At 41.7% G+C, this 12,957-nt stretch overlaps 1 protein-coding gene across 2 annotated transcripts in view; it reads left to right on the forward strand.

The window, feature by feature from the left end:
• The first annotated feature begins 4,417 nt into the window (after positions 1 to 4,417).
• VSIG4 (V-set and immunoglobulin domain containing 4) overlaps positions 4,418 to 12,957 on the forward strand; it is a 28,932-nt gene continuing 20,392 nt past the window's right edge. The window contains exons 1-3 of one of the 2 annotated variants that reach the window (XM_060001792.1): positions 4,418 to 4,496; positions 10,202 to 10,558; positions 11,326 to 11,607. In XM_060001792.1, coding sequence (XP_059857775.1) covers positions 4,442 to 4,496; positions 10,202 to 10,558; positions 11,326 to 11,607 — 694 coding nt within the window. In that variant the 5' untranslated portion in view covers positions 4,418 to 4,441. The remainder of the gene's footprint in view (positions 4,497 to 10,201; positions 10,559 to 11,325; positions 11,608 to 12,957) is intronic. The other variant, XM_060001793.1, reaches the window with a different exon arrangement.

Below are 12,957 nucleotides of genomic sequence, written 5' to 3' on the forward strand. Positions count from 1 at the left end.
CCTTATCTCAGAGTAAAAGCTAAAATTCTTTAAATGACCCTCAAAACCCTGCATGATATACTCCCCCTCAACCATCCCCTTTCCCATTACATCCTCTAACAATTCTCCCCTTCACTCACTGTACTCCAACCACACATACTTGAAAATGCCAGGCATACTCCCTCCTCAGGATCTTTCCACTTGCAGTGCTCCTTTCCTGGAATTATCTTTCCCAGATATTGGCCAAACCTGCTGTTTAACTTCATTCAAGCCTCTATTCAAATGTTACTTCCTCCAAGAGTACATGCCACCTTATTACTCTCTGTTTAATTTTCTATCATTGCCATAACAAATTATCATGATTTTAGTAGCTTAAAACACCACAAATTTACTACCTCACAGTTCTAGTGGTCAGAAGTCTGCCAGGGATATTCCTGAACTAAAATCAAGATGTGAGCAGAGCTGCATTCCTTTTTGAAGGCTTTGAAAGGGAATAATCCATTTCTTTGTCCTTCTTAGCTTCTAGAGGCCACCCACATTCATTGGCTTATGGCTCTCCTCCTCCATCTTCAAAGCCAGCAATGTTGCACCTATCTGCACCTTTTTTTCATAGTAACATTTTCCTATAACTCTGACTCTTCTGCCTCCCTCTCTTCCACTTTTAAGGACCCTTGTGATTACACTGACATCACCTGGATAATCCAAAATATTCTCTCTGTTAAAGTCAGTTAACTAGCAACCTTAATTCCATCTGCAAATTTAATCCTCCTTTGCCATGTAAATTAACATATTTACAAAATTTTGGAATTAGCATATAGACATTTTTCGGGGTCCAGTATTCTTCCTACCATACTCACTGTCCCACAGCACTGCTTCATTTTAACTTCATGGTACTCATCACCGCCTGATGCAGTATATACAACACACGTATGTTTTAGTTAAACATGCATGTAATCAAAACAATCAAATAGTTCTATGATGCTTGTTAAAACATTTTTCCGTCCTCAGAGACAAATATTATCAACGCTTTTAACTGATTTGGGGGAGCTTTGACTCCATAACTCTAAATAACATGCTTATATTGCTACTCCTTCTTCTATCTTATATAGAAGATGAGAATCTAGCTCTCATTTGTTCCCCTGTATCCATTCACTCCAGTCCTGCACACATAAACTCATGCATATTTCCTGTCTTCCCATTATCTCAATGCATTCAAATATAATTTTATTGGTAAGAGTAAGATTCAGTGTTTATGATGCTGAGACTTCGTGGCTGAGCCATATCATATATAACGTTTCATTTCCATATTTATTTGTTTGGTTGTTTGTTTAATAGATACTTTCCACTAGAAAAATAAGCTCCATGTCTGTTTAGTTCAGTACTATATCCCCAGTACCTAGAACAGTGTCAGGAATGTTAAAGGTAAATAATATGCATTTGTTCATTACCCATCTTATCTGGAATTCCTTCCCCATTCTCTTTGCCTAGACAGTGTTAACCAAATCTCAGGTCCCAGCCCACATTCCAGCTCCTCTCAGAAGTTTTCTTAGACCAATGAAGTTCATGGGATTTGTTACCACCTCTGTATTCCCATTGTACAAATAAGTTTCTGTCATTCCCTTCTCTCTTAGTATGTGAGGCCTGTTATTGTTAGTTTACTTTTAAATACATCTCCCTCTTTTTAAATGTTTCCTTGGGTTAATGTTTGTATGTGTGTATCTGTGTGTTTACATGCTTATATGCATGTACTGTCTGCTTGTGTTCTGCTTGGATAAATGGATCTGTGTTTCAATCCTTGTTTTTGTGTCCATGTGCATGTCTGTGTATATTTGCATGTCTGTATGACTGTTTTGTGTGTCTGTGTATCTCTGCATGTACATTTCATGTATTGTGTGTCAATGTGCTAATATTTTATGCCTATGGTCATTATATACACATATGTATAACTATGTGTCCATATGTATCTATATTTATATATGATATTTGTGGGTTTATGGGTTTGTGTGTATGCATGTTCTTGAGCAGGATTTGTGTGGATTTCCTTTTTGCACCACTGCTTCCTTCCAGCTCAGCCAAACCCAAGGTGTACATTCACACTGTGCTTAACAATTTGGATCTTGTCTAGGTAGCTCTATACAGGTAAGTGATTTCACTATTCTGGGCCTCAGTCTCATTTGTAAAATGGTGATTTATTCAATTCCTTCATCAAAAAATATTTACTGAGTATCTATTATATGTTAGTCGCTGTTCTAGGCACTGGGTATATAGCAGTGAACATGACTTCATAGTGTTTACATTCTAGAGTGGAAGACAGACAACAAACAAATAAACCAATAAAAATGCAACATGCCAAGTGATTTCTACAAAGAAAAAGAATAACAGCATAAGAGGGAATAGAGTGATAAAAGAGACACAAGAGTAAGTACAATAATACAATAATATCAATACCTACCTGAGTGACTGTAAATGCCAAATGAAATAATCTGCACTAAGTGCTTAGTACAGTGCCTGGAAGAGCAAATGATTAAGAAATAGTAGCTGTCATTGTTATACTTGTTATTGTATGTATATTATAGTTTGATTTTTAAAGATCAGAAAAGATACAAATATCAAGGCTAACAGTGCTCATGTTACAATTGGGGAAGCTGAGGCGCAGAGAGATTTAACTTGTCTAAAGTCTCAGAATGAAATAGATGCAGAGCCCGGCCTGTCTCTGGGCTTCCTAATTTCACCTTCAATGTTCTTCTTGCTCAACAGTTACTGAGCCCACTGCAGGACTGGAAGTCTTCCCCAGAGAAATGCTGTGCATGCTCTCGAGGATACTTCTTTATCTTCAGATCTAGGAGATCCTAACAAGAGGCAAGAGGCAGTTAAAAAATACAGTCACCAGGCCAGACAGAAATTGACACCAGTCCAAGAGGGCATGGGCTTCCAGCTCTTCATCAGGAAAGACTGTATAGGTGAAGAGGAGTGTGTGTGTGTGTGTGTGTGTGTGTGTGTGAGTGTGTGTTTGTATGTGAATGGTGGTAGTGTGGTAGGGTGTTGGTTGGAAAATACAATAGGAGAGTTCTCCAAAGTTCAGAGTTCCCTGAGTGAGGACCCTATGGGAATGAATGACTAGAAGTTCCAGTGAGGTAGACTGAATGAAGTAACCAAAAATCAAGGGACAACCAGACAAGTGGGATTGAAACTGGGAGGCAGAGGGGCTTGACAGAATTCCTTGTGATAATGGCAGGGCCTGAAAATCTGAAGTCTCCTCTTAGCCCTTGAACAGCTCCAAATCATCTGTATGTAAACATGCTTTGACAAGCATGTGGAGGAGATAATGTCTCTCTTTGGAGTCCCACTCCCCCTCTCTTTAAAGCTCATGCCTCCCCAACCAAGTTCTCTCTATCCCTCTAATCAAAAAGAAAGCTAAATTCAGATGTTACCCACACTTCAGTATGAATTTGTTGGATGTATTTTTCTTTTGGAAGTGTTTATATTTTCAAATATTAGTGGATTGTTGTCAGTGCCAAACTTGGAGGTAGACTTCTGGTGGACTTACAGTCACTCTTGGGCCTGTGAAAAGAAGTAATTAAGCTTCCCATAAGGCTTAATATCACTCTCTCACAGATCAGGGGTATGTATCAATTGAAAGCCACTGAAAACATCAACCTAATAGAGCGTACCACTCAGGTCAATTGGCAAGTATATTGGATGCTAGACTTAACTTTCCCACAAAATAAATAAATAATAGATTCCTTGTGAGCAGTAATGGGAACTAATGTGTACCCTTACCACCAAAGAGGCAGAGCTATTGGAGAAAGTAATTCAAAGAGCTTTCCCTATATGAGATATGGGGGTATATTCCCTCATAACCATCTTACTCATGGGCTTACAAATTATTTAAGCATTGGTGTATAAAAATGTCTTTCATGAACTTAATTTCTGTATTCTGAGGCCCATAGGCACCCACCTCCAACACTCTTTATTTGCATACGCTGAACAGACGGGGTTAACTCTATGACTGCTGAATATTGCATAGGCCAGCAAAGTTGATCTTTTCTACTTGGGCCCACCAGAAAGGAAAACACTCCCATACTGAAGGGAGCAGACTCATCCCAAAAGTCATTCCTCAACCTCATCTTGTTGAGGAAACACAAGTAAACACAGCTTGAGAGATCAAAGACCAGAAACCCCTATTGGCTCCAGGGAAAGTCAAGTCAATAGTCTAGCAGGGGGAGGAATTGCTTCACTCACACTTAAACCTCCAACCCCAGGCAGGGGAGGGAAGGGTGTGCTCATGTGACTTGTGCTGAAATAGGGAAAGAAGGGGAATTTGAGATGGGACTGGGAGTCCGAGCGAGAGATATAGGGAAGAAAAGGAAGTGAGCAGGCACAGACACTGGCAGCCATCAGGAGTTCAAGTCTTTTTGACAGCAGGAGGCTGGAAGAAAGGACAGAAGTGGTTCTGGCTGTGATGGAGCTCTTACTGGGCCTACTGCTCCTGCGCCACCTACTGGTGGTCACCTATGGTAAGGTAGCAAAAGGGGGCCTGGCTGCCACTGCTGGCACAGGCAAAAAGCTGGGGGTTGGGGAGAGGCGGGATTGAATGCCTACTGAGGAAAGCCTACTCCTGCTGACTAGGTGAGTGTTCTCAGCCAATGCTCCCGGCTTTCTCAGCTTTTGGCAGAAGGAAGGGAGGAGGTTGAAGTCTATTGAAGAAGCTAGGAGATAATTTTGGGTAGAAATTGGAAAGGATTCTCTCTCGGAAAACATCCACATGATTTTCCAGTACCTGTCATATCTCAGGGGCATTAAAAATGTGCCCAATGCCACCCAAATCCCTCCCCAATCTGTTGCCCTTCATCTTAAATTCTACCACTATACCTTTACCCCTATGCTACCAGGTTTTGATCCTTGTTAAGGTATACAACCCCCAAAAGAAGTAATGTTGTCAGGAGCTAGATGGGACCTTAGAAGTAACCTAGATCCACATTTCACTGTTATGAACAGGTGTTCAGAATATTTGTTCACATTCTTGCAGTGACTGAGAATTCACTACTTGTCCAGACCATCTAAGAAGGCAGCTTCAACTGTTAGAAAGTTCTTCCTTGTGTTGAACTAAATCAAATTCCCTGTGGCTTCCATCCAAAAACCCCAGCCCTGTTTCTTGGAGACACAGATAATATATCTTCTCCCTCTATGCTGTGACAGCTCTTTAGAGTCCTGAGGACAGAAACCATGTCCCTTTGATTCATCTCTTCTCCAAGCTAAACAGCCTTAGCTCCTTCAACTGTTCTTCACAGAACTTGGTTTCTTACCACTTCCTGGGTTATCTCACTTCCCTGTGGACATAGCCCAGTTTGTCTGGGCTATTTGTGGGGGCTTAATGCTGGACACATACCCCAAAGGAGGATTGACTATCCCATAGTAGCATTATTTTGTGGGGTCTTACTCCATCCTCATTTATACCCCTGAAAATTGAAATAGCCTTTTTAGGAAACTGAGCCTGATAATAGCTAAGTGAAATCCAGGATAGGGTAAAAGATTCTTTGATGCACCCCTGTTTATTCCATATCCTTAGAGGGAGAGACTAGATGAGTGTTAACTTGGTGCGCTTTGTGTGGTTAGAAAGAACCCAACTTTCCATAACTGACTCAGATTAAACCACCTTGTCCTGGGGCTCTGTGACCCATTAAATTCTAGAACCTCAAAGTTAGAAAAGAGACACTGAGTTAAGTCACCCAAGAAGGAAAATAATTTGCTCCAGGGCACAGAGCATTAGCAGCAGAGTTAATGTTCCTAAAAATTACCGTTCTTTCTACAACTACAATATTTTCACTATCTAACATGTTTTAGAGTGCACCACTCTACCTTCTCCAAATCTGTTGATTTGAGCTGGGAATTAAAGAGGCAGGACTGGAGCTCAGAGGAACATTTTGTAAATGTTAAATTTAAATCACTTGTGTATGTGTGTGTGTGCATGTTCCCTCCACAGCCTGTGAGGGTCCTTTAGACCTGGAAGCAGGTCTTCCATTTGCATGGAGGGTCTTACACCACAGACCTGAGACTGTGGACAAACTCAATGGCCAATAATGCTTTCTGTCTCCCTTCATCTCAGTATCCCCAACCCATCTATATAGTTAGATCAGCTTGGCTGGCCTTAGAAGATCCTGTCAGCTGGACAGATCTGTAAGACTGTGGCTTAACTTCTAAAAAGCCTCTAGATCTAAGACATATGTTGAAATAATCACAATAAAAATAAGTCCTAATATTTGCATTTTATAAAAACTATAAACATTTTATAAATACCTATTATCTTAGCTAATCCTCTTTTGAGGAAGCATCCCAAGAGGGGGAGAGAGGCCAAACACAGAGGTGCAGGGTCATTGGAAGATCTCACCATCTTTGTTTAATGATGGGAGAAGGAAAATTCAAGATGGGACCCATAATGGATCTCATAAAAGGGGCCACATACCCCAAACTAGGCCTTTTCTTGATTTAGTATCATCACACAGACCACAGAACTTTGATTTTCAAAGTCCAGGTCCCAGGACCAGAGTGGGCCTCAGTAATATGCGTTCTTTCTCAAGCCAAAACTTTTTTCAACAAAGCCCTTTGAGTCCATGCTCAGCCCTTTTCTTTCTTCTGAGGGGATGCAATATTTGCAGGAAATTCAATCCTTCCATGAGGGAGGAGAGCTAAGCTCTGAAGTTCTGGGAAAGGTTTCTCAGGAAGCAGCTGGCAGATGGGGGAATTACTTTTCAGGAAGTCAGGAGGATATTATCTAGCCCTAGGATAACACCCATTAAACCATGTCAAATAGGCCCAGATAAGGGGTTGCTGGTTTCTGTTGTGGCTGGTGGATTAATCAGTTAAAAAAGTAAAAAGGCAGTGTAGGAGCTGAAAGACTTCATTCTAGGCCTCCAGGCCAAGCTTTGCTCCTGCTCTCTGTGTGACTTTGAGTAAGCAACTTTCTCTCTCTGGGCCTCAGCTTGTCCACATGTACCGTGAGAGAGTGTGACTAAGTGGTTTCTAAAAGCCCTTTGAGCTATGCCATACTGGAAGTCTCCAAATTCTCTCCTGCCTGATACTTCAAACCCTGTTGTACCAAGTACCTCACCATTTGGTGGTCTGCATAGATCCATAATGGGCAGAGCATCCCCCTAAGAGTTGGGACTTTCCTGAAATAGATTTTCCTCTACCCAATCTTCCAGGAAAGTCAGGAGTATTGTTTAATTTGGCCAACATTTCACATTGGCTGCCAAGCCAGTCCTGTCGCTAAAGTGTCCTCTCTGGTTTCCTTATAACCCAGGGATGACCTATTACCTACCCATAACTTGGTAGGTCCCAGCAGAATGGAAAGGCAAACTCCTTACTTTCTCATGTATTAACTTCTCCTTCAGGTCATTATTAAAGCAGACAATGATCCAATCTAATGAATCTGTCCACCGTGGGTAAGACGTATTGAGGATTTCTAGGATAAGAAGAATCAATACAAATATGTGAAGTTTCTCTTGAGGCATGGGACAGGACTAGCATTTATCCCACACCTACTGAATGCCAGCCACTATGCTAGGTGCTTTCACACTTATGAGCTCATTTTATCATCATAATAACACTCCATGGAAGGTTTACTATTACCTCTATTTTGCTGATAATGACCTAAAACTCAGTCAGGCTTAGCAATTTACCCAAGGTCACACAGAGAGATATATGGTAAGGCAGACCTTAAACTTAGATTGGTGTTACTCTTCTTACTACATCATGCAGTCCTTCACTGTCCTCCTGATCTCACTAGGTGCAGTGCTCCTACTCAGTGTTTCTCTAGGCTCTTTGTGCACCAGAGGAAGAGTTGGAAAGTAAAAACCTATGCTATTGAAGTTACCTTCATTTTGGAGGTCAGGGTACATGAGGAATGGTACATTGTCCTCTTTCTTGTGATACCCTGTGCCTACCATACACTGTCTCTTCATGCTACTGATGAAACAGGAAGAATAAGAGGAGAGCAGAACAAGAAGAAAAAGGAGGAGTAATAGGAGCAAGATGGAATAATGGGTGAAAGGAATAAAGGAGAAGGGAAGAAAAAGAGTAAAAGGGGGAAAATATGCCATTCTTGGATGTCTTGTTACTAACTACGCCCCACTCTCCTATTCTGGGATGGAGAAGTGAAGCCTGACCCACTTCTAGAAGTGAGACTGGGAAATTGGGACTGACTGCCCATATTTTTGACAGACCAGAGTGAGCTATGTGAGAATCTCCAGCAAGTTTCCAGAGAGAGTAATGCATGACAGGCCTTGCAGTCCCCCTATGTCAAAGGGAAAACATATATATTCACAGACAGGCATTTTTGGCTGCTCCAGCTGTCCTCACAGCAAAATGCTGTTTTGTTGCCCTAGAAGGAAGGGAAGTATGAGAATACTTTTCAGAGTTGGAGAAGGATATTTGAGAGGGCTGGAGAAAGATTAAACTGAAAGGGTCAAATGGTTTTCAAGGGGCTTGTGCTTACAGGTGAGCAAAAATATATATGGGCATGTGTGCTCATGACGATGATAAGCTGTATCTGCATGCATATGGAGGCAGGAACTGTCAATAGCACAGTGAAACCCACTACCTGGTGAAAGCTCACCACCAGCTAGAACATGTAATTATTTAATTTATGCTTTCATTAAGTCTATTAGCACTGAACCATCTAAGATTGGAAGAGACCTTAAAGAATAATTCTGTTCAAGACCTAAACAAAGCTCAGAACTTGCCCTAGACAGCTTAGTCCATCATGGACAGCTCTGATTAATTACAAAATTCATTTTTAGGGAAAACCAAAATCTGCCTGTATTGTGCTCCCATTTGTGGATCTGAGTTTTTCTCTCTGCCCAGTTTGAAACTCTCCAGAGAGAATGTGGTGGACCTAGCAACATGGACACATGTTTATTTATTATTGTTTATTCAAGGCTTTTATCTTGGCCAAAATATGCTGGTTATGTACTAGAGTCCCAGGTGAGGGCACAGGCCAAAGACTAAACTTTAGTAACCTCATTGATAGAAGCCCTGGTACTTGGCAATACATTATGGGAGCTAGCCCCCACCCCAACTTCCATCTGCTTGACTGAAGCCTGGGAATACTAGGCTATATAAAAAGTTTTTATTCAGCAATAGCTTACACTTTGAAACAACCTCTCCTGAGAGAGATATAAAGACATATCTAAATACAATCTCTCACTCCTGACCCCAGTTAAATAAAACACAAAATCCTCAAGATATTAGCTTATGGATGGAAACTGCTGATGGAAGGTGGTGGCTCTCTCAACACCCACAAATTTCCCCCCTTAGTTTCCTTTCCCAGCAAGCCAAGAATTAATCACCCTTTGGTCCTACCATCATTCCTACCACAGCCAGTTCTAGGATTATACTCAGAACTTTTTCCCCTCCAGACCTTTTCATCTCCATTCCTCCTCAGGATGAAATTTTCCAATGTACCTTTGCTGAGAACTCAGAGAAACCAATAGGGAAATAAACAAAGAAAGGATAGAAATCAGAAGAAAAAAGTCAAGCTTACAAATTACAGGTTTAACACTTAACAATAACTAAAGATTTTGTTAAACAGGAATGCATCTCACACAAGTTTCCACCCTCAAAATTGTCCTTTGTCTGCCTCTTTCCTCCCTTCCAGAAAAGAGCTTTAGTCTAAGGACCCAATCTGAGCCTTTCTGAAGGAGCAATGGGGAATTAGTGGGGCAGATAGCCCTTTCTTTCTGAGCCTTGAAGCCACCACATTTCTCCAGGTACATAATTACATACAGTAAAATAGCCCAGACCCAACTACTCAGCATTTGCTTCCACACTTCTTTTGCAAAATGTTGAAAGACGTATCTTTCATGGATTTACAGAATGTTAGAGTTTGTAGAATCGTTAGAGATCATTCCATTCAGATTCTCTACATTATATACAAAGAAAATGGGTCCTCCATGGTGAAAGGTGACTTACCCAGGGTCACCTCACAGCAAGGCAGTGACAGGGAAAGGACTTGAAACTCACAAGAGCTAAACAACCTTAAGGGCTTTCCTTCTAAGGACTGGTTCTGATTGATGGGAGGGCTGGCAGAGAACAAAAGGGCATGGGAAATCTGAAACTATGAGTTAAGGCTGTGTTTCTCAAAAGCCTCTCTTCCATTGCCATCTTAGCACCCAGGTGGGTGTGCCATCTGTGTCTGCTTCCTTCTTCTGTTCCCCCTCTTCAGGCCATCCCATCCTGAAAGTGCCTGAGAGTGTGACAGGGCCTTGGAAAGGGGATGTAAATATTCCCTGCACCTATGGTCCTCTGCAAGGCTATACACAAGTCTTGGTAAAGTGGCTGGTAGAACGTGGCTCAGACCCAGTCACCATCTTTTTACGTGACGCTTCTGGAGACCATATCCAGCAAGCAAAGTACCGGGGCCGCCTGCATGTAAACGACAAGGTTCCAGGAGATGTGTCCCTCCAACTGAATACCCTGGAGATGGATGACCGGAGCCACTACACATGTGAAGTCACTTGGCAGACCCCTAATGGCAAGCAAGTCGTGAGAGATAAGATCATTGAACTCCGTGTCCAGAAACGTGAGTCACTGTGGGTGTTAGGAAAGTACTGGTAAGCAAAAACCTGAGAGAGGACTGTAATCCTAGAAAACCCTGAGAAACCCAGAGACCTCTGTTTACATTTACATAGTCTCTCTTCAGTTATATGTGCTAATCAGAGGAAGTGGACAGGCAGAGCATCCTCAGTGATATCACTCTCGTGGCAGAATTTAATAAATGTTAGGAAGGCTTTCTGGCCTTCAAATCTCTACCCCTTCAAGTGTCCCAGAAATTCCTGCATCGATAGCCTGATTGCTTCCTTGGACTCTGAGTCTTAAAATCCATAAAAATGAGTATATCTGATCAGGATATTGGAGAGTGGATAGATGCTGGCAGAGAAACTCTGGGAAAAGGAATGCATGGATTAGCCAAGATAAACTTAACTGGCTTGACAATTTTACAGAGTTCTGACCCCTGGTAATCCCAAACTGCATATAATCCAAAAACTCTACTTGAGCAAAACAACAACAACAAAGCCTGTTTGTTGTTGTTGTTGTTTTTAGTCAGTTGATTGTTTTAACTCCAGATAACCCAAATCCCCAGATAATCCAAAATGGTACCTAATCTTCCAAAAAGAAGTTCTTTTTATTTAAGTTGTCCTATTCCCTTTTTCCTCCCCATGTCAGGAGTCCCTTTTAGTTCCCTTTGCAGATATATTCATACCCCTAGACTCAGCAGGGATGACTCAGCCTTGTGTTCCCATACCCTTGTAACTTCTCAGAGCCTCCTCTCTTGTCTTCCCTTTGCAGTTTCTGTTTCCAAGCCCACAGTGACGACTGGCAGTGGCTATGGCTTCATGGTACCCCAGGGAATGAGAATTAGCCTTCAATGCCAGGCTCGGGGTTCTCCTCCCATCAGTTATGTTTGGTACAAGGAACAGACTAACAACCAAGAACCCATCAAAGTAGGAGTCTTGAGTACCTTACTCTTCAAGCCTGCAGTGGTGACAGACTCAGGCTCCTATTTCTGTACTGCCAAGGGCCGGTTAGGCTCTGAGCAGCACAGTGACACTGTGAAGTTTGTGGTCAAAGGTGAGCAATTCTCTTTCCTGGTGAGCATTTCAATGGACTACCTTGTTCCAGAGATACGTCAGTATATGTCTTTATTCCAGAGAAGAGAAGTTGGGGCACAGTGGGAAGGGAGTCCTGTGTTGTTCAATCACAAAGAAAAAATTCTGCACTGGGGACAATAGGGGTGGAGACAATGCCTGTCATGTTGTAGGTTAAGTAGATGAAAATGGTAAAGGGAAAAGTGACATTTACTGGTACATTTATTTGCCAGATACAATGCACAAGAAGTCGGCACATGTCTTCTCATTGAATCCCACAAATAACTCATGAGATACCCTTATTTTACAGAAGAGGAAACTAAAAGTCAGGAAGGGAAACCTACTTGTCCAGGGGCTCAGAGCTTGGAAGTTCAAGGCGGTATTTGTACTCAGATTTCATGCTCTTTCCACTATGTCTGATTGCCTGTCATGGTGGAACCTGTACCAGCTCCTGGGCACCCTTCGGGATACTTTTTGTTTGTTTCTTTTTGTTGTGCTTTGTTTGGTGTGTTTTTTGTTGTTATTTTTTTGGTTGATTTTGTTTGGTTTTGCTTTATGAAATAAAGCCCAGATCTCTGCATAGTTTCTTTAAATCCCCCCCCCCCCGCTCTTTTTTCCTAAAGCCAAATGCAAGTTCTGGTTGAAGTCTCGATGAAGATTGACTATGCTTAATCAAGGTCAGATTATTTATTAAAGAATTATTTGGGAATACTACAAACTGTTTACATAAAGATTGTAGGCTGGGATTTAAGTGATCAGCTCAGCAGTGATATGTCCAAATGAGTCTTGTTACCTTTCAAGAAATCTCCTTGGAAGGAAAGATACTTATTTCAATAAGGTTTCTATTTCCAAAAACATGTTGAGTACTAACTGCCTTTAGGAGATTATCCTCAGAGCCACCTGAAAATTATTATCCTCTGAGGCCAACTCTGTATAACAAAAGTGAACAAACTGTCTCCTTCCACTTGGGTTAGGAGACTGATGTTGGTTTGAGACTCCTGTTTCGCCTGCAAGGATTTGTTTCCCAAAATTGAATTGTAATGAGGATGTGTGTGCTGTAGGATTTGGTCTGTTAGTTTAGGTGGGAATAAGGGCAGTCTCATTCTGAGAGAATTATATGGACACTGGCCCAGTTCTCTGAGAGTCGATAATCTGGTCAAGCAGAGAGAGCAAGACATGGCCAGAAAGTTCAAGAATGTGTACTTCATAAAGGGACAAGTTGAACATTCTCACCTTTCTGAGTTTGTTTCTAGTCCATCTGGGGAGGATCTTGCTCACAACTAATCAGCCTGTCTATTCCTTATCTAGTCCATGTTCACAGGCCACAGAGCTG

Source organism: Delphinus delphis, chromosome X (genome assembly GCF_949987515.2).
Source record: "Delphinus delphis chromosome X, mDelDel1.2, whole genome shotgun sequence".
Classification (NCBI taxonomy): domain Eukaryota; kingdom Metazoa; phylum Chordata; class Mammalia; order Artiodactyla; family Delphinidae; genus Delphinus; species Delphinus delphis.